General features: G+C 39.9%; 1 protein-coding gene across 1 annotated transcript in view; it reads left to right on the forward strand.

Annotated features, from left to right (window-relative positions):
* Window positions 1–19,591, forward strand: part of itga11a (integrin, alpha 11a) — a 55,183-nt gene that overhangs the window by 9,829 nt on the left and 25,763 nt on the right. Inside the window, exons 3-10 of the mRNA XM_030048723.1 lie at window positions 14,094–14,206; window positions 14,697–14,788; window positions 15,065–15,179; window positions 15,338–15,465; window positions 15,767–15,915; window positions 16,019–16,163; window positions 16,729–16,894; window positions 17,337–17,407. Of these exons, the coding sequence (XP_029904583.1) occupies window positions 14,094–14,206; window positions 14,697–14,788; window positions 15,065–15,179; window positions 15,338–15,465; window positions 15,767–15,915; window positions 16,019–16,163; window positions 16,729–16,894; window positions 17,337–17,407 (979 nt within the window). The remainder of the gene's footprint in view (window positions 1–14,093; window positions 14,207–14,696; window positions 14,789–15,064; window positions 15,180–15,337; window positions 15,466–15,766; window positions 15,916–16,018; window positions 16,164–16,728; window positions 16,895–17,336; window positions 17,408–19,591) is intronic.

The following is a 19,591-nucleotide window of genomic DNA, read 5'->3' on the forward strand; positions in this document are numbered from 1 at the left end:
ACAAATTTAATTTTGATGACAAATGCTAACTTCAACCAGTTCTCTATCAGCATGTGAAGGTTTGGCCTTTACATTGCTGTAGTTATATCTCATGTTGGATTGTTTAAGATTGAAAAACCTTCTCAAAAGAAACCTAATTAAGAAAGATTATCTAGGACTGTATTGACTTGGCTTACTACACCACAGCTGCCTCTTTTACCACAATTTATACCTTAATTTTCTATATTTATAGCATAAACTATTAGTTTCTGTCAGATTATATATTTTTCTGCCTCTGTGCAACTGCCATAATTTAGCTGGATGATCCATGTTAAGATCAGGAGGTCAAGTACATTACTACTGTAAAACAGAGTGCTGACAGTCTGTCTTACTTGGCAGGCAGATGGTGAGATGTCTCCATTTTATCCGCAGGAAAGATAGTTATCTACCTCTGCAGAGTTTCCTCCCAGGAGTTTGTGCTTGCAACACAAATTTTCCTGCGTCCTGAGCTGGATACTTCACATTCATCATATTACTTCATAGCGGACCTTAGCTTCTGATGCACACTGTTATTAAGCCAGTGTTGGCATCGTGTGGTGGCCGAAATTCATTTCTGGCATCTCCAGTATGTCTGTTGGCCAGCGCCGTGCTGGAGCCATGCCCAGCCCCAGCTGTGCTCCTGTGTGTGTATGTGTGTGTGTGTATGTGAATCATATTGTATGAGTGCTTGCATACTTATTTTTGTGCACAAGTATGTACAGTACATATTAAGTATCTATACATATATTTATATATTATACATATTCATTATTTTTTATTATCAGTGCGGTGACTGTATTCTAATGGGACAAACAGTTATTTTGTTATATGCTGCTGTGTTTTGTTACTATTTCGGCGATACTTGTAGGCTATCATACTGCTTTAGCAATTGCCAAAAAAGGACTATTTCCCTAATTTCTTCTTTTTGACTTATAAATAGTATTGATAGCTTTTTTCTTGTTGTTTAAAGGATACTGCTGGTATCATATTTCCACCTTTTGGGGTTCAAATGACTGATATGGCGGAAAAGTCTGATGTTGGTCTAGCGTTGAGGTAGATCGCTTCAGCCGGCAGCTGTGAAACAGGCTGCGGTGTGATCACGCGCTTTACCCGTCAAATTACTAAAAGTGCTTGTTTTTGCCACTGACAGGCTCAGATTGTTATTATAAGTGTCTGTCAGCATTATGGAAAGGATCCCTACAGGGCTAGACATTTTTCTTTACGTCTAATCATATTTCCTCCTCTCTGTAGGCAGCAGGTCTCTCTGCTCTTGGAACAGCATTTTTCTTTAGGTAAAAGTGCTTTGGTGAGGGATTTGTTCTCCTCTTTGGCTGGCAGCTGCAAAATGGTCGTTGCACGATGGTTTTCCAGGTGCAGTGTACGGACAGGAGTGTTTGGATCCATTTTTTAGCACAAGTAGCTACAACTTCAGTAAGTCCCAATCCAACAAACATAGTCTATGAAAGCTGCCTGAAGTGTGGCGTGTCAATTCGGATGCACAAACACAAACTTTTTTTTTTAAATAACACTAAGCTACACTTTCATTAGTCTGCTCCAACACAACAAACCCCTCTCAGCCAACGCTCTCCAATTCTCACTCACATTTCCACCATTATCAACATCTCACCTCACACAAGATTTCAGAGCGAGACTTCTCCTGGAGCCAGACGTCTGTTAAGATTGTAGACACACATCTATCTCTGCAGGGATCCTTTCCATGATGTTTGTCAGACACTTACAATTACAATGTGAACCCGGCAGTGGCAAAACAAGCACTGTTAGTGGACTAATTTGATGGGTGGACTTGCCCCATGTGACTACACCAGCTGGAGCAATGCAGCTCAATACTGGACCAATTCCAAAAAAATATGTCTCTATCATTTGGACGCCAAAAGGTGGAAAAATAGCGTCCAAGTTGAAAAATACCAGAATCATCCAACAACCCAACCCACAGAAGCAAACCAAATTCCTGGTATGCACATTGTTGTCCAGTGAAAATGATTATGAAACATACAGTTGTCAGTCACACTGAGATGTGTCCCAGTCTGACGTGTGACTGGCGACTCGCTTGTGGTGTTTCCACATTCTTTTACATTTATTTTTAAAAACTGGAAGCTATATTTGTGCCTGATCTCAGTACTGTTGTGCTGATACAGCGCTGCAAACCGAAAGTTGCTCACTTGTCATATTTTCTTTTATTGAACAGTCCTGGAGTATTACACTAACTTGTAACTTGAGCTGCACTGCAGTGAGTGCTGCTCCACTAATACAAAGGCAGCAGTGTGTGTGTGTGTGTGTGTGTGTGCGTGTGTAGTAAATGGAGCTAATATCAAAGTATGTTTACTGTCCCGTGCTGATAGCTTTTTACTGTTCTTCTTGGCAAGTTATTTCTTACTCACTCACGCTTTGGCAGCTGGGGATATGAGGCTGACTGTGTGTGTGTGTGTGTGTGTGTGTGTCCAGTGTTGGAGGTTATGCATTATAAAAAATAATAATAAAAAAAAAATGTTCCAGTGACTTTTTATGGTAACTAATAATCCATTAACACATTTGTTTTTCATCTAAAGACTTTATTATTTATGCTGAGTCTTTTGTTGGTGCAAAAACACATGAAAAATATCATCCCTGATCTCTGTAGTTGGATGTAGGCTGTGTGGGTTTCCTGTGGGCTCCACCTGTGTTTAGCTCAACGCTAATGACAGAGGAGGAGAAGACAGACTTAACACTGTGGAATTATTCCCACTAGTTTGAATTTGTGGGTGAAAAGGAAGAGTCAGTCTGTCACTCCTGTTATTACCTGCAAAGACAATTATGGGCTGTAAACGGCCATGCAATACATTGTGACTACTGAGCCTCAGTTAGATATATCATTTATATATATTTTTTCTTGTTCCTTTATTATTATTATTAGTTGTAGTTGTAGTAGTTGCAGTGGTTGTAATAGGAATAATAGTATTTCTTGTATTATTATTATTATTGTTATTATTATTATTATTATTATTATTATCATTGCGGTTTTATTACAGTTGTTATACTTTGTTTATGGTCCTCCTCATTTGTTTATGTATTTTAATATTTTTCTCTCTGTTAATTTTGCAGTCATGACTGGGCATTAAAGTTGAAAAATGCAGCACTTTCCTCGGATAGATTTTCAGATATTAAACCTTAATTATCAAATGATCCTCCAAGCGAGTAATTAACACCTGTAACTGTATTTTTTTATTATTATTATTATGTCAGGCCCTATAGTCAGCATGAGTCTGTCATCCACTTTCAAAATGTAAACACAATGTATTTGCTGTCCATTCTGAGTCGACTGTTCTGAAGTAAAATGGTAAATAGTCTCACATCTTCCACAGGTCAGTCGACAGTCGATGCCAACAAACGCTGTGTCTTTTATAGAGTCTGTTGTGCGACAAGTGCAAGGCAACGCAAAGGGCTTCTATTTTTAGTGAAGCTAAAGTACTATCAAGGGGTTACTTTTCCCAACATGTTGTAATGTTACTTTTCAAGGAAGAAACATTGTAATGTGTGAAATTACTTCCTTCAACACTTTGCCACAAAACAGACATTTAACCTCAACAGGACATCTGTGAAATCCAGGTGCATTATCACACAGAACATCACTGAGCCAAGCATCCCTATTAATCCCACCAAACAGCTCTGATGAGGCTGACATGTGTGGGATAAAGGTCGCCAGGGACATTACTTCAAAATGAGGTAAATACCTGTGACAGGGGTGAACACATCTGAGACGGAGGAGCGGTGCAGCCCAGACTGTGCCTTGTCCAAACAGCATGAGGCCAAATGGAACTACAGGGACTGAGCTTTGGCATCTTTACTGGGTGTTCATACATCTTGTATAAAAGTGTCTTTATTCACAAGTAGTAAAAGAGCTGTGAGTGTAAAAAAAAAATACTAATATGTGGTGTGGTGGAAAGTCTATGGATAACTTTTTCCCCGATGTCTCCCCTGTTTAACTTTAAAAAAAAAAAAAAAAATGCAATAAAATGGAGCTTTAATGCTGTCATAATATGTAAGTCAACAGTGACCTGCTTCCCACAGTGATGAGTCTCTCAGTCTTTTTAGTCAAAGGTCATTACCCGCCGGCCGGCCGAGCAGACAGCTTAGTCAGCGAGCGAGTGGTTGCAGCGGTTAGTCATAGCAACAGTGTGTGTTGATGTGGGGATGTGACCACACAGAGCGCGTGCACATATTCAAGTAAGAGTGTGTGGGGGTGTATGCATGTGTGTGTGTACATACTGTACGTGGCGCTGTCTGACACTGCATAAAGGAAAGTTCAAGAATCAGACAGGAGTGTGAGTGTGACAGCAGACAGTAAACATGGCAAATTTATTCATCTTACAAGTTATTTAGTCTCGCATTCAGGCTTAAATGTGCACCACAGAAACCCGAGTTGATGGAAACATGTAGATTTCAAATTTTGTGCTTAATCCACTTTTTTAAGATGAAAATGACCCTCATTTCAGTGGACCCTAGGCAGTTTTGTATAGTGCACCCTTAAAATCTTGTTTCCAATACAGTTTTACTTGTTTAATTTGTTTTTTTTTTTTTCTTTTTTTTTTTGAATAAGAAAAACAAGGCAGAATAAGGCAGATCAGCCCACCGGTATCAAGAAAATGACACTTTATTCAGGAAAAGTCTGGAAAATTGATTAGAATTGGAAATAAATGGGATTATCTGATCCCAGACAGATTTTTCCATCATTTTTTTTCTATCATCTCCTCCATCTCCTCCTGCATGTCCCATAAGAGATTCAAAAAAGCACATCACTGCACAAAAAATACCACCACCTTTTGTCGGACAGTGACTCCAAATCAAGTTCAGTACTGGAGATGAATTCACTGTGGGCATTACTCTAGCTTATAATTAATACATTAAAATTATGGCTTTTGATAACAAAAACCAGACCTGAGTCCAGTATTATGTTGTCCTTAGCGATGTGGATTTATGTAACTAATATATAACTAAATAATAGTAATAGTATAGAAATGGAGTAATTTATATTATTAATTGTGGTTCATTAGTCACTTTGACTTTGCCATGGCAAAAATTGCAGTTGCAGCATGAAGAAGACTGAAGAGGAGGAAGACCTCTTATTTGCTGGAGGAGGAAAACCCCAAACTGTATGGCAAAACCTCCTCTCTGAAATTTATGCTGGCAAAAATATCAGCTTTCTCTCTCTTTCTGACAGCTCACTTTCCATCATGGTGGGTGTTAAATATGTGTAAGCCCATAATGTTGATGCTCATTGGCTTTGACGTGGAGACACACCTGAAACACCACGATGAGGTGATTCTACTGTATGAATCACCTCAAAATTACCATGGCATTGAGTTTGCATGGCACAAAGCTGTTACCGCCAAGTTTTATGAATATGGGCCCTTAGTGTCCTAAGATGGATGCTTTGTGCAGCGAACAAGCTGCAGCACACAGATAAGCGATGTTTGCCGCTGCGTGGAGAATGATTCAGTCTCCGCTTCTACATTAAAATCAATATTTGTGTTCCAAACCGGTAACGACGGTGCTGTACAAGCTTGCCTCACTTTATTCCCTCAAATCGCCACAAGGTCAGTAGTAGTTCAGTTTGTCAGTGTTGCATGCGGGTTGGGAGCACCACCCCACTGTTCCAGATGTCCACATCAATGAAGCCTTCTTGCAGAGCCTTGCTTATGGTATGAGAAACCTGCGTCTGCCGCACACTGCAAGCATTGTGCAACTCCTATGGGTCCCTCATTTTCATGTTTGCTAACGTTTGAGGGTTTTGAGGGTTTTTTTTCACGGGATGGATGTGGCCATAAGGCAAGGGGTTCAGCGGGTGAGGAGACAAGGTGATGTTTTCTTTTAAGAGGTTGAAAATGTGTTTTTGAACTGTCAGGAGGCTACCCCGCTGGTCAGTGAGTGTTCACCAAGTGTCACAGCACCTCAGGTGGCCCGAAGCTGTCAAATGTGTTGCATGTGTATCCGAGTTTCTGTATGTTTGTGTGTATGTGCTCTGCTTGCAGACATAAATTGACTGTCAGGTAAACAGACGTTCTTAGAAAGTCAGAAATCTGCCATGTATTAAAAAAAAAAAATAAAAAAAAATAATTAATTCACCAAATGATAAAGACACTGATTGGTTCAAAATGATCAGGTTTTGTTTCTTAGTAATCAAAAAGAAGTTGAAGTTTATTTACAGCTCTTACTCACTCAATATGCCTTATCCTATTCATGATTTTTGAATATTATTTTATGCTTGAGTGATTTTGTTTTTTCAAAGAACCTTTTGTCTAAAAATAGTTAAAAGAAAGTACATTTGTCTTACAATGATGGGATGCCAAATTGTGGATGTTCAGTACCTCAGAATTTGATTCCAAGCTTACAATATTTTGAGTAATATTGTCAAAACTTACATAATAACACTATTTTTAAAAAGTCCCATGGGACAGACACTTTTCCTTGGCCATTTATGCCTTTTTGACTGTCTAACCTTTACTTTCCCCTCAAGTACTTTCACCTCATCTGAGCTTTCAAGAGAATTTAAATTGTAACAATTACTGACGTCAAGCTGCCCATGAAGCATCTGTGCCAAACTGCAACTCTGTCAGCTTTTCCAGAGCTGCCTGATTTCTCAAAACCCTCAGCTCCGTATTTGGATAGGAACAGGATAGCAGCTTGAAAATCACTCTGTAAAAAAGCTTTTTTATGACTCGCGAACCCTGAAGCATGACAGGCAGCTAAATTCTGCCTTCTTTGAGGACCAAATGAATAAGCTGGTGCTTCTTGATCTCAGTGTGCTTGGACAATTCATATACAAGAGATTTCATTTTCTCAGTTATTGAAAATGTCCATGTGAAATAAAAAAGGCTCATCTAAGTTTCCTCATAATTGTTACTTCAATGCTTTTAATATCAGAATCAAATACTGAATTTCAAATGCATTTCCGTCTTTCACCACATCATACCTCATGTAGCAGCTCAACTTTATTGACATCAGAGACGTCAAGAAGTTGGGACACCTTTTCAAAGTCTGTGGAAAGACTCTGTGAATGCTGATGGAGATACCGAGTTAAGGAAAGGTCATGTTGGGAATGCTTCCCTGTCTCATGTGTCTATCCAAAACGACTGGACTGTAAACAATCTGCCTGAGCAGGCTCTCTCTGGGGAGCCAAGAAGAGGCCACTTCACCTCCAATGACAAAAAACTCAGAGCTTTTCTCCTGGTGGAGTGCTTTGACTCACCCACCTCAGCCGTACACCTCGAAAACCTCCCACTTTCTAGTTCTCCTGTTTGTTTTTTCTACAGTGGTACCAGGTCTCCCCAGTTGAGACCTGACCTTTACTCCTTAGCTCAGTCACGAGTTGCAAACCACAAAGAACTGCAGGGAGTCTGTGAAGTCCTCCACCTCTGGCCTTAAATACTGTTGCCTTTATGTAGTCACTGCTTTTGCAAAGCATACCTCTGCAAAGTAAAAAGAAAGTACTTTTTATGCCTTTAGATGCAGAGCGTCACAGTAAAGTGACTGTAATGTCTTATCCTCATGGCTTATTAATTTACCATATAAGTTACAGTCATGTAATTTGTTTTAGGGCTTAGAAATAATGAATCAGATGTACAGATATGAAATAAAATCCTTGTGGTGTTTCTGGAGCTCTTGTTTCAAGCTAAAGAGGGCCAAGATGCACTGTGGGACACTTTGAAAGTAAATACGGTTATGTGTGTTTGCAAGTTTAAGGCTTTTGCCATATGACATCCACTCGCTCTTTATCGATACATAGGATATGATGTGACATTCCCTTGTGCCATAATCCAGGGTGAACCTTCCTATAGAGGCTATAACTGCCCAACAAATGCTACATAACACATCAGGCTATGCCATTATAACTCAGCAGGACCAAGGGCAGCATCACTCACCAGCTAACTTTCAGTGAGAGTAGGGAAGTGATTGAAATTATCAGGCGGGCACCTTCCTTCGCCCATGTTTTGTTGTACGCCCAGAGCACCTCAGGAAGGGTCAAAAGCATGTCTCACAAACTCTAACCCTTTGTTTCCTGTCTCTGTCTCCTCAGTGCTATCAAATGAAGCACATAGGCTATAAAATATCCTTAAAAAAAACATCACAGTTCCTGGGATTTATGGGGTAACATTAACAAAAGAGCTGATATCCTGTCAGTGTAGACGATATGGAATGTGATGAGCAGGCATGTCATTGGAGTAGCACATTCATGTTTGGGGCAGGGATGTGGCTTCACAGCATATACATCTCCTCCTTCCAAATATGAAAAAAACATTACCACATTAATAACAGCCTGGGCTCGGTAATGGAGATTCCTCAAACCCGAAATCCTGTATTCCCCGGTAACCATGTTAGAAAATGTCCACACATTCATTTTGGGTCAAGATATTTCTTTCAGTGTCATAACTGTTTTTGCAGCGATGATGCTCCACGGCTAGCATTTGACCCTAATGAGCTCTGGAACATGATTGTTTGAACAGCTTCTGCTGAAATTCAGGAGGTCCTGGCACGGGTCCCCAAGTCAACGGCAACAATGGTCCCCTTTCATCAAGGTAGCCGTATCCCGACCTGAACCTTAGCTGGAGTAGCTCTCGGTGCCAAAGGACAGCAATAGCTGAAGTAATAATCGGAATATTAATAGCTATGAAAATATGAGCACTGCTGGAGCCACTGAAGTGAAAATGATTTCCAGAGTCGGAGAGACTTGAATAGCTGGCTTGAGAAGCAATAACAATGAAGTTAGCCTGCGCATGAATCTCTTTTAGATGTGCAGTGATGGACTGTTTGAACAACTTTTCCCTCTCAGCTCAGTCAGTGAAGTAAAATTCACATAAACTATGATGATGATAGATTTTCTGTCCCGATCCGCTGAATATATGGCAAAACTTAAAAGATATTCACTGATGAACATTGTAGGTTCTATTAAATTTGTCACAATGACACATGATTTCAGATGATGAAATTGCTATTCCTATTCCTAGATCTGAAAAGTTTGCTGAGAGGGCAATAATTAATGAGTCGTGTGGATATTAAAAAGTAGTTGTTGTTATGCAGTGATGATTTATGGACTATGAATAATGCGATAACAAGGTCATAATTGAGACTTTGGCATAATGACGAGCAGTAAAATGTTTGACATGCTGCAGGAAATATTTAATTTGAGAGTTTGTACCAGTGACCTTACCTAATTTGATTGAGCTCTGCATACCTTTAGATTCCTTTAGACCTTTAAATTCTGCTTTACTACTCAAAGCAGATTCTGGGTCGTTGGGTTCAGACCGTTTGGAAAAGGGGGCGGGAGAAACAGGCATTTACAAAAATATGTAGCAGGTGATTGGATCAACCATCTGTCTGTCATTAGCTATCTCATGCAATCAGGAAAACAAACCACATGATGTTGTATGACAGTGCCCAAAATACAAACAGCAGCAACAATGATGGTGAAAGTGAGAAAACACATCGGTGAGCAGATTGTGAGCTTGTTAGCACATTGGTTCAGGATTCTCACAGTTTGTGTAGGGAAAATCAGCGTTGACGTCTTGTTGTTTCTGATTTCCAATTCAGTGTCTCCTAAGCCATGATCTTGATTGGCCCAGACGTTTTGTGGTTTCCAGTCTAACACTTAAACTGTGGCAAGGCCAGATGGTTTCACAAGTCAGACGAAAACGAACTTGTTAAATCAGCTGGCTGTGTGAGATTATCACCATGCGGAAGAAATAAAGGACTAACTTTTAAGGGAGAAGGATACACAGCACATGTGCCCTCTCTTCATTTGGCGAAACAACAACTCTCAGCTCCTATGTGTGCTACAGAATACATTGATGTGTCTACGAAACTGATGATTTGCAAAAATCAGGGATTTGTCTGCTCTGTTTAGTAGTGTTGCTGCTCTGCAATAAATGAATTGAAGCGGTCAGTCTTTTGTAATAGATGAAACTTTTTTTTATCTGAAGGTATCTGTCCATGTACAAATCCCTTAATTACTGTTTCAAATGCACAGTCTTTTTAACAATATAATAATTGGATGTACAGTAGGCAGGTATTTATTACATCTAAATTTATAATACTATATTTTGAGGTTAACCCCAAAACCTGCGGTCCAAACTCAGATCAAAAATATAACTCTACTGACCCCACTTCACTCAGGCTTCGACTTGCGCTGAATTATGCACATCAGGTTACGTCATGCTACCCTTATGGAAGCCCTATGGCATCGTGCACTCCCCATGCATCTTAAATGCACCACAAGAGTTATTCCATTGAAGAGTTACTTTTGAGACATGGACGCCCATGAGGTTGACCCAGAAGTCCTAGCAGGAGGTTGGCCATGGTCTGGTTTTGCTATAACATGGTGTCAAATGTCTTTCCTTTGGGGCACCCTTGAACCGGAGAATTGTTCCTTTTTCCTGCAGCTCTCCCTATAATTTTCCCTTGGACTACAAAGTTGTTTATATTTCTGGCTGACCTACTGTATGTACTGAAACTGTTGCAGGCATGTGATTGGTTTACGATATAATGCTGTGTTTTATACCGCTGTTTATATGCATAACAAATCTGAGTCAAAATATATATAAAAGTCATGCTTGACAGTCACACATCTTCATCGAACGCTCAAACAAATTTCAGAATGAAAAATTCTTCATTCAAACAAATCACAAGTTTTGTGGTGACAGTTTTTAAACAGTGGGTGCTGCACTGCAATTATGGATTCAATCAGTAGTGGAGTATTATCCCCACAATACCACTGTTTTTTCAATTATGAATTCGTACAGCAACACTTTGTTCTTGGCACACCTGGTGTCGCAATACAGCAAACTTTTGTTTTATGATGTTTTTACTATGGAAATTGCTGCTGTATTGAGTTAGAGGTACAAGAAATTGTTTTCAGTGTATCAAGGAAATCAACGACTTACAAAGGGTGAGTGATAACAGACAGCAGTATTTCAGCGTTTCCGCACTCCGGTGTTCCCTCACATCAGTGCTCCTTCATTTCTGTGCCTCCTTCATCTCCGAACTCAATGAACATGTTTCCTCAGATACTGAATTAGGACCCACTGTCTTATTAATTCACATGCTCAAAATACTGATAGTTCTTTGAAAGGTTAATATTTTGTTTTGTAGCTCAAGTTTGGACTGTCAATTTTGTTGTCCCTCAGGCTATCTTTTTCAAACAGTAATTTAAATGTAAAACCAAATCACACAATTTAATGATGACTCATCGGGTGTTGTATGAAGAGAGTTTATTCCTTTTTTTCGGACCCATTTTTTTTTTTTTTTACTTTTTCAAGCTTTCCATCATTGTTGAAGGCCATTGATTATTTTTTGAACCACTGCAGCTGTAAACAGTCAGTTTTTTAGATATTTGCTCATGCAATTATGCTGTGTGTTTTTAGGGAAGAATAAAGACAGGCCTAATTGATCTGAACACACTGTGGCATGTGTGGTAATGTATATGGATTTTGCAGCACATTGTGTCATTAAAAAAATAATAAAAAGATGAATGTGCTAAGATGAAGCTGGGCTGAATGTGCAGCTTCTAGCTGTGTCATATGATATCTGTTTACTTTGGGCTTCTTCATGTTGGGTCCTTGATGCAAGTGGACAGAGGAACCGTGTGACTGTACTGTACAATGTAAATACATGTGAAGCAATGTTAACATACAGCCAGGGACTATTTGAGTTGAAGACTTTCATACTCTGTCATGCAAATGTACACAGATGCACATTGCAAGATTTACGTTGAAACCCTAATGGACTTCCCTGACAAAAAAAAAAAGGCTATTATTTGCAGCATGTAAATAAGCTGATGTAACAGACTGTTTTTTTATTTCCTTCAAGAACACAAAGAGCCCTTATCTCGGTAATCCCCTTGAATTATGGTTCCCTCTAAGGTCTTTTTGTCCACCATCAGCACCAAGGTAAACACTCCAAACTATTTTATATTCTCCATCACATTAAGTCATCTAAAACCTCTTAGTGACATTTATAAGACCACTCTGACCCGGCACAGGAAACTCATTCTGAAGTCAAGTGCAAAAGTGTCTCATAAGAACTATGTCATGCATAAGGAATGTCGAACAACCAACATTACTCATGAGGAAATCTCTGTGTGACCTTTTAGTGGTCTCTGACCGCAGAAATTTCTCTTTTTTAATCTTGTTAATTTGACAGCCTGCGTGTGGGAAATGAAATGACCATTCCCACAGAAGTCCTTTCACTCAAATGTGCTGTATGACTGTGGCTCTGTAATTATGTCCTCTGTGTGTACGTGTGTTTAAATAAATATGTATATTTCTGCCTCTCCACACAAGCTGGAACAATGCATGTGAGAAAGTGAATGAATAATACGCTCCCCTCCATAAACGCCTACTGTCGAGCTGCCCTTGAGCAAAGCAGTGAAGTCCCAGCAGTAGAGGAGAGGTTGTACTTGGCAGTTACTGGGTGTAAATGTGTCGGACAGGATAAATGTGATGCAAGATGTTCCTGGAAATGAGCAAATACACTCAGCTGACTGCCTCGGATAAATAAAGGTTAAAAAAAACTGCAAGGCTGGTTTGTTGTTAGCCACTGTGTTTAAACTCCGCTGGGCCCAGTGTTTCAGAGGCTGCAGAGGGAAGATACTGGTAGCATGTGAACTTATACAACCTAAGGAATCCACTGGTGCCATGGGTGTATGTTATGCGAATGTGTCGGAAAGTTGAGCTAAATATTGCTCCAAAGTTGGGCTAAATTTTGGCAAGGGAGAAACTGGCATGGCCATTTTTAAAAGGGCCCCTTGACCTCTGACCTCAAGATATTGAATTTCAATGGCTTCAATGGGCACCCACGGGTCTACCCTTTGCAGACATGCCCACGTTATGCTAATCCTATGCAGTTTGTGGCAAAAATTATGCAGGTTTTTTTTGGGCATGCAGTACAAATGTGTTATTGTCATCTATTCTAAAATGGTGTATTTCTGCATACTGGGGCCTAAACAGTCTTGGAGTTGCATAAATTGGGTTTGACTGGAAAACTGAGACTCTGGTGCATTCAATGAGACCAATTTTATTCATGTATGATGATTTTAGCCCCCGTAGTAGCCATTTCACTGTAGTGAGACCATTTTATGAAACTTGACATCACTGGGTAAAGTGACCTGTGACCTCTAGGATAACCACAGCCTCATGAAACTTTACAATCATAAACTAGAGTGCAAGGATATTCAGAGGATCTATAGTTTTCCTAGGTGTATTGACAATAAGAAGCCATTTCAGAGCAATTCACAGAACAGAATGTTCACCATCCAGTCGCCAAATATTGCAAATCTTACAGAAATCCCCAAATGTTAACAATCTTTTTGAAACCAAATCAAAGTGTGAATTTGTCTTTGGTGTTCCTCAAGGTTTTGGTGTCTCAGTGCGGTTTTTGGAGGGCTTTCTGACCATGAATTCTTGAGTGGTCAAAAATAGTTACATTTTGCACCAAATCCATGTAACAAGTGTTATCAACCCAAAAAATGCTGAAACATCTTATGAGACATAGCTTAGAATGGCCATCATATTCTTTCATCATAATCTTCTAATGCTTAAATGCTCCAAAAATAGGTGCCTAACCAAAACGCAGTGTATATTACAGATTTATGACTAGAATAACTTGACACATCTCAAATTAATCGTCAGGTTCCTAACTTTCAGATGATGTGCACCACTTCTATTTGGCATCTACTAATGACCTTTTATTTCCCCCTGAATGTCCTCTGTCCCCCACAAAAATGGGACTGAAATAAGGAGCGGGGGTAGGAGGTTAAGCTTAGGGGTCACTGATGTTAGCAGTCACGGCTGACAGTCACCTCAGGGGTTCAGACACCAGACCAAGAAGGAAAAAGGGGTTACTCCGTGTCATTACCCTTTACTGCACCTGCTTGGACAACATAAGTTAATAAATTATCCAATTGCTGGAACTGTTGAAAAATACTTTGGACTCCTCATGTAAAAAGTACCCTTTTCTGATATGTCTTTATTTCCATGTGTTTATAACAATTCATTTCAATTCTGACTTTTTCATATTGGCTTTCACAGGTTATTAGTGGGAGCACCATATGAAATGAACGGCCCCTACCAGACGGGCGATATTTATAAATGTTCACTGAGCAAAAGAACTAATGGCAATGGCTGCTCCAAGCTCAATCTAGGTATAGTATCACAAAACCTTATTCAGTTTTTAATATGTGCATATCATAAACCACATCACTATCTATGTATATGAATGTATGCACTGCATGTACTGTATGTATGTATGTGAGTATGGGCATGCACATGTGTGCTAATAAGTGTCACAGTGGCATGTGAGAAACAGAAATGTGGGTACCATGCCATTCATTCACCATTTTATAATTGGTTTTATGGTTTATGTACATTTCCATGTGTGTTATACCACACATGTGACTGCATGTCCCGTCATATGGAACACATATGTGCTGTGTTGGTTAGATAGGCACATGAAAACTGTCAAGTAAACTTTTAGATCCAGGATGTAGACACTGTTTTGGATGGCCAGACAGTAATAACAAACCAAGGTCCCAGATGGAGGAAGTTCTTGGTCAGTTTGGTTTCCAGAGGAGTGTGTATGTCTGAATGTGGGTACAACCAGTATGATTTCACTGATAATCTTTTTTCCTTAAGGAAGGATATCTTTGACCAATGTATCAGAGCGAAAAGATAAGATGAGGCTGGGAATGACTCTCACGTCTAACCCCAAAGACAACAGCTTTGTGGTGAGTTTAAAAACTCATTGTCATTGTCTTATTCAAACAGCAGTCTGTTTAAGCAGGGCTTTGTAATAACTTGTTTAATGAAACAACTCTGGTCAAAAAAACAAATGGAAAAGACCACAGAATTATCTTTTAATTATATGGCTCTCCCACAGCAGCTTTACCTACAGAAGTCCTTTTAAAGCATGAATCTAACTTTGTGGACTCCATAATGATCTGCTAAGATACTGTGGCCCATGACGTTGCTGGTACTGCATTAAAGCTTTTTTTATGTTGCAGGCCTGTGGGCCATTATGGTCCTATGAGTGCGGCAGCTCTTACTACAGCACTGGCATCTGCTCCAGGGTCAACGCGAGCTTTAAGTTCTCAAGAACCATTGCTCCTGCCTTTCAGAGTAAGCCTAAATTACCTTTCCTGATTAACAGAGATTCATGGGATTCATGTGGGTTGTCGACATAGCTGGGATTTATTTCCTCATTTCTGAACATCTGCTTTCTCCATGGAGAAATGCGTGCTGTCATGTTTAGTTTTCTCCTCTACATGTTTTTGTAGGATGTGAGACCTACATGGATATAGTGATCGTTCTGGATGGTTCTAACTCCATCTACCCTTGGTATGAGGTGCAAGCTTTCCTCATCAACATCCTGCAGAAGTTCTATATTGGACCAGGTCAGATACAGGTGTGTAAGGAAGGAAAAAAATGACTAATAATAATAATCAATCAATAAGATGCATTTGAAATATAACTTGTAAATGTGAATGTTGAAGTGAATAATGGTCCTTTATTTACTTCAGCAAATTATATTGCAAGTTGCAAGTTTATTGTTCCACAAACTGTAATTTATTATAATCATCTTTTTATGCCAGGCTACTGTGTGCTGACTGATGACTGTTTTATATCATTTTAACAGAAAGCACATGTTGAATTGGGTTGTACTAATTGCCACACATCCCTAATTCTTGGTATATTTCATTGGCCAGGTTGGGGTAGTTCAGTATGGTGAGAAGGTGGTGCATGAATTCCAGCTCAGTGACTACAAATCTGTTGAGGAAGTCGTGAAGAGAGCACGCAGTATTGACCAGAGGGGCGGAGAGGAGACGAACACAGCTCTTGGCATCAATGTAGCACGGTACAGTTTCTCCAGCCGCAAATTTATACATCAGCTGCACTCTGTACCATTGTCATATATCATCATCTGCTTTTAATGTTCAACTGCTTCCATGTTGCTACAGCTCAGAGGCTTTCAAACAAGGAGGTCGGCGAGGTGCCAAGAAGGTGATGATAGTGATAACAGATGGAGAGTCACATGACAGTCCAGATCTCCAGCAGGCCATTGAGGACAGTGAGAAGGACGGCATCACCCGCTACGCCATTGCTGTGAGTCTGCTCGATCGATTTCTTCACCTGGGTTAAAGCAGTCGTCCTCTACTTTTGACCCCTACTTTTAGCTTTTGACTTATTTTTCTGGTGGCTAATAAATTTTAAGTTCAGTATTAATACACTATAAACATTAATGGGGTGACCTCATGGAGGGCAGCTGACGCGGGTCTCGGAAAAGCTACAAGGAGCAGAGAGCCAAGACTGCTCAGAGCTGTTGGAGGGTTCTAAATAAAGCCCTGTAGAAGTGCTGTGAAAGGTGTAAATTATCTTCTCCAGACCATACAGTTTTTAGTCGGTGCCAGTCTTGGTATGGTTAGTGGTTGGCTTAATCCCATCTGAGGTCATTTGGTTGCAAACCAGTTGCAGTTGGCGACAGCACTGACGCTGGCATATGAAATAGCAAGAAAAACCATAGCACTAAAATCCTCTAAAATGTTCTCAAGGAATATCAATGTTAGTTCATTACCTTACATGGCCCGGTCACACATCATTAAACAAACTGGTTGGCAGTCAAGTTCTTCATGCAGGCACTGACATTATTTCTTTGACCTTGTCTTTTTAGGTCCTTGGCTACTACAACCGTAGAGGAATCAACCCTGAGGCCTTCCTCAATGAAATCAAGTACATTGCCAGCGACCCAGATGACAAGCACTTCTTTAATGTGACGGATGAGTCAGCTTTGAAGGATATTGTGGATGCTCTTGGAGAACGCATCTTCAGTTTGGAAGGTTTTGCAAGGACTTCACTTAAGTGACCTAAGGGGGGACAGAGTCAGCATAGTCATATACAGCATTTCTGCTTTTGTGTGGAAAACCTCCTAACTCCACTTCTAATTATATCATGTCTTAACCTTAATTGAAGGATTACATGGTTCTCTATGGGTTGATACAAACTTCACAAGCTTTGAGCCTATTAAACCCTCTCCAACCTCACTGGATAAACTCAAAAATGCATGATGGTTAAGATAAAATCAAAGCTCTTGGTCTTTAAAAGCTGACATGTTGGAGGCTTTCACGCAACAGCAGCAACTTGGAATATGGAATATAGGTGGTTTTAAATTATTTTATTGATTCTTATGCTACTCCTTAGATCCTAATTGTGATTAGTAAGATTGCATTTCGCTGGTGCTGCAAAGGTTCAAAACTGTTCAAAACTGATTTGTTTATACAGGAACCAGCAAGAATGGGACCGCGTTTGGCCTCCAGATGTCCCAGGCTGGGTTTTCTTCACACAACTTAGAGGCAAGTCTCACTTCTGCTACCAAGTTTTCATATACCCTATGTCAACATGTAAAATAACACACTTCGTCTCCATTTCTGGCACATCCTCGTGACCCTATCCCACAACCTGCCATGCATCACTCTCCAATCCCCCCTGAGGTGCCTGCTGTGTGGCCCCAGAGGCTTAGGTCACCCTAGATTTAGGAGCCTCTGACAGAGGATACATGCCTTTTTCCACTTCAGCCATACAATGATGGGAAATAAGACACCATTACCTCCCCGGGGAGACATATTAGTGAGACGTTTAGACAAGGTTGAGACAGTCTATCTGGAGAATGGGTTGTTTTTTTCTTTTGCTTTCTAGAAGTTTTTGATTATACTGGAGAGCAGAGAGCTGCAGGTGTGCTGGCTTTGAGACTGACACAGCTGGAATAGGGAGATAAGACACATTCTATGCTGTAACTGCTATACATACCAAGTAATTTCTTTTTTTTATTTTCCTGTCTCGCTTTTTTGTCTCTACCTAGATCCCTGGTTGACATTTGCTGATGCAACAGCTTTGATTTTCCAGTTCCCCTCCACGGTAGAACTTGTCAAGGGAGTAATAAATATATCCCGTTTATGACAAAAAAATAAATAAATAGCAGAAGTTGCAGCTGGGTGGCAGGAATGGCTGGAAATTCTGTCCACAAGGCTGGATTCCAGGGATAGCACTTGCTCAACATCGGCAACCTGAGTGTTGAGAGTAGGATAACTTCTTGGAAGGAATGTTGGGGCTTTAAAGTAGAAAAACAGTCCTGAAAACCCAGATGGTTTTGTTAAACGTGATGTGTGCCAACTGGGAAGACTGCTTATGTCATACATATCCAGACGTTTCAGGCGTCTTAGCAATTTCTCTTTCTGCTGTTTGTTTAGCTTACTGTACCTAAACAATAATGCTGAAAGAAATGCTCTCGTTAGGCGTGGGCGGAAATCTGTTTTAACAACAAAACATTTGATTCCTGTATTTACCATCAAGAAGATTATGAATTCTATTTTTTTTTTTTTTTTTTGATAGGTATGTGCTATACCCTGCGCACGTTTCTTTATTTTCACCCATGTTATTTGGACTAACCACTAAGACATCTCTGATTACTAATAAGTAAGCATCTCTAACACCAGTGTGGCTAGCTAGTATAATGAAGAATTTGCATCCAGCCAAGCCAGGGCACGTGGCACGATAGTTTGTCCGTAGATGCAATGCCACTGGAAATAGGTCACTGGTTTATGACATTGGGATGTTTGGGGTTTTATTCATTTGCCATAGAGACCATTTTGACCAAAACAGATACCCACATAGATTAACACTGCTGTCAGAAAGTGACGTAGTGTGATCTTGGTGAGCACACAATTCCATCTCGCAGGAAGGACAAGCAAGTATTCCAGCATATGCCAACACTGGAAAATGTGTTTTTGCCATATTGTGTTTGGCAAAAAAGAAAAAAAAAACTGAGCTAATTAAGCTGCGAAACCCTGTAATTACAATGTCATGGATTCAAAGTATGGTGAACAAATGTCAGCCACGGAAGCTAGAAACCACCTCCTCTATCTCTGATGTCTGTTGTTTATTGCACTTGGTGAATAATTTTTTAGAAATGCATGTTGATCAAGATTTCACAGTGCTACTGTTTGATGAAGACACATTTCAATGCTTGCCTTGCATACAGTGTTTGCAACTGAGTCAAAAAGTGTATTCTACTGTAGTTTTAACAACAGTTGAAGAACTATAGCTGCTTAATTGATTATGCACATAATTTAGCTGGTAGTAAGTCAATTTTGACAAAAGTGAGAAAGAAAAGGTATTGTGTATGGGTAAGCAGACTTAAGTTTTGACTCGTTTACTACTTTGTCACAGTTGGTAGGGAAGGCAGTGAGGGGGGGCATCAGATTCTTCCCAAATACATGTTTGACTAAAGCTGTGGCAAATTCAGCATCAGAGTGATTTGCTGCAACATAGATAAAGAGACAATTGGGAGACAAATATAATTTCACCACATTCATTTGGAGCAATCCTAGGATCTAGGCATTGTTAACATTGTTTCTAAGTGACTAGATTTTATCATCCTCAGTGTATCTGTGGAATGTAATTACTCTGTGCATATGCAGCACAGGCCACCGGGCCTTACTTCCCTCTAAACCAACAGAAATTGTTACCATACTGCGCTT

This window comes from Myripristis murdjan, chromosome 3 (genome assembly GCF_902150065.1).
Source record: "Myripristis murdjan chromosome 3, fMyrMur1.1, whole genome shotgun sequence".
NCBI classification, from domain to species: domain Eukaryota; kingdom Metazoa; phylum Chordata; class Actinopteri; order Holocentriformes; family Holocentridae; genus Myripristis; species Myripristis murdjan.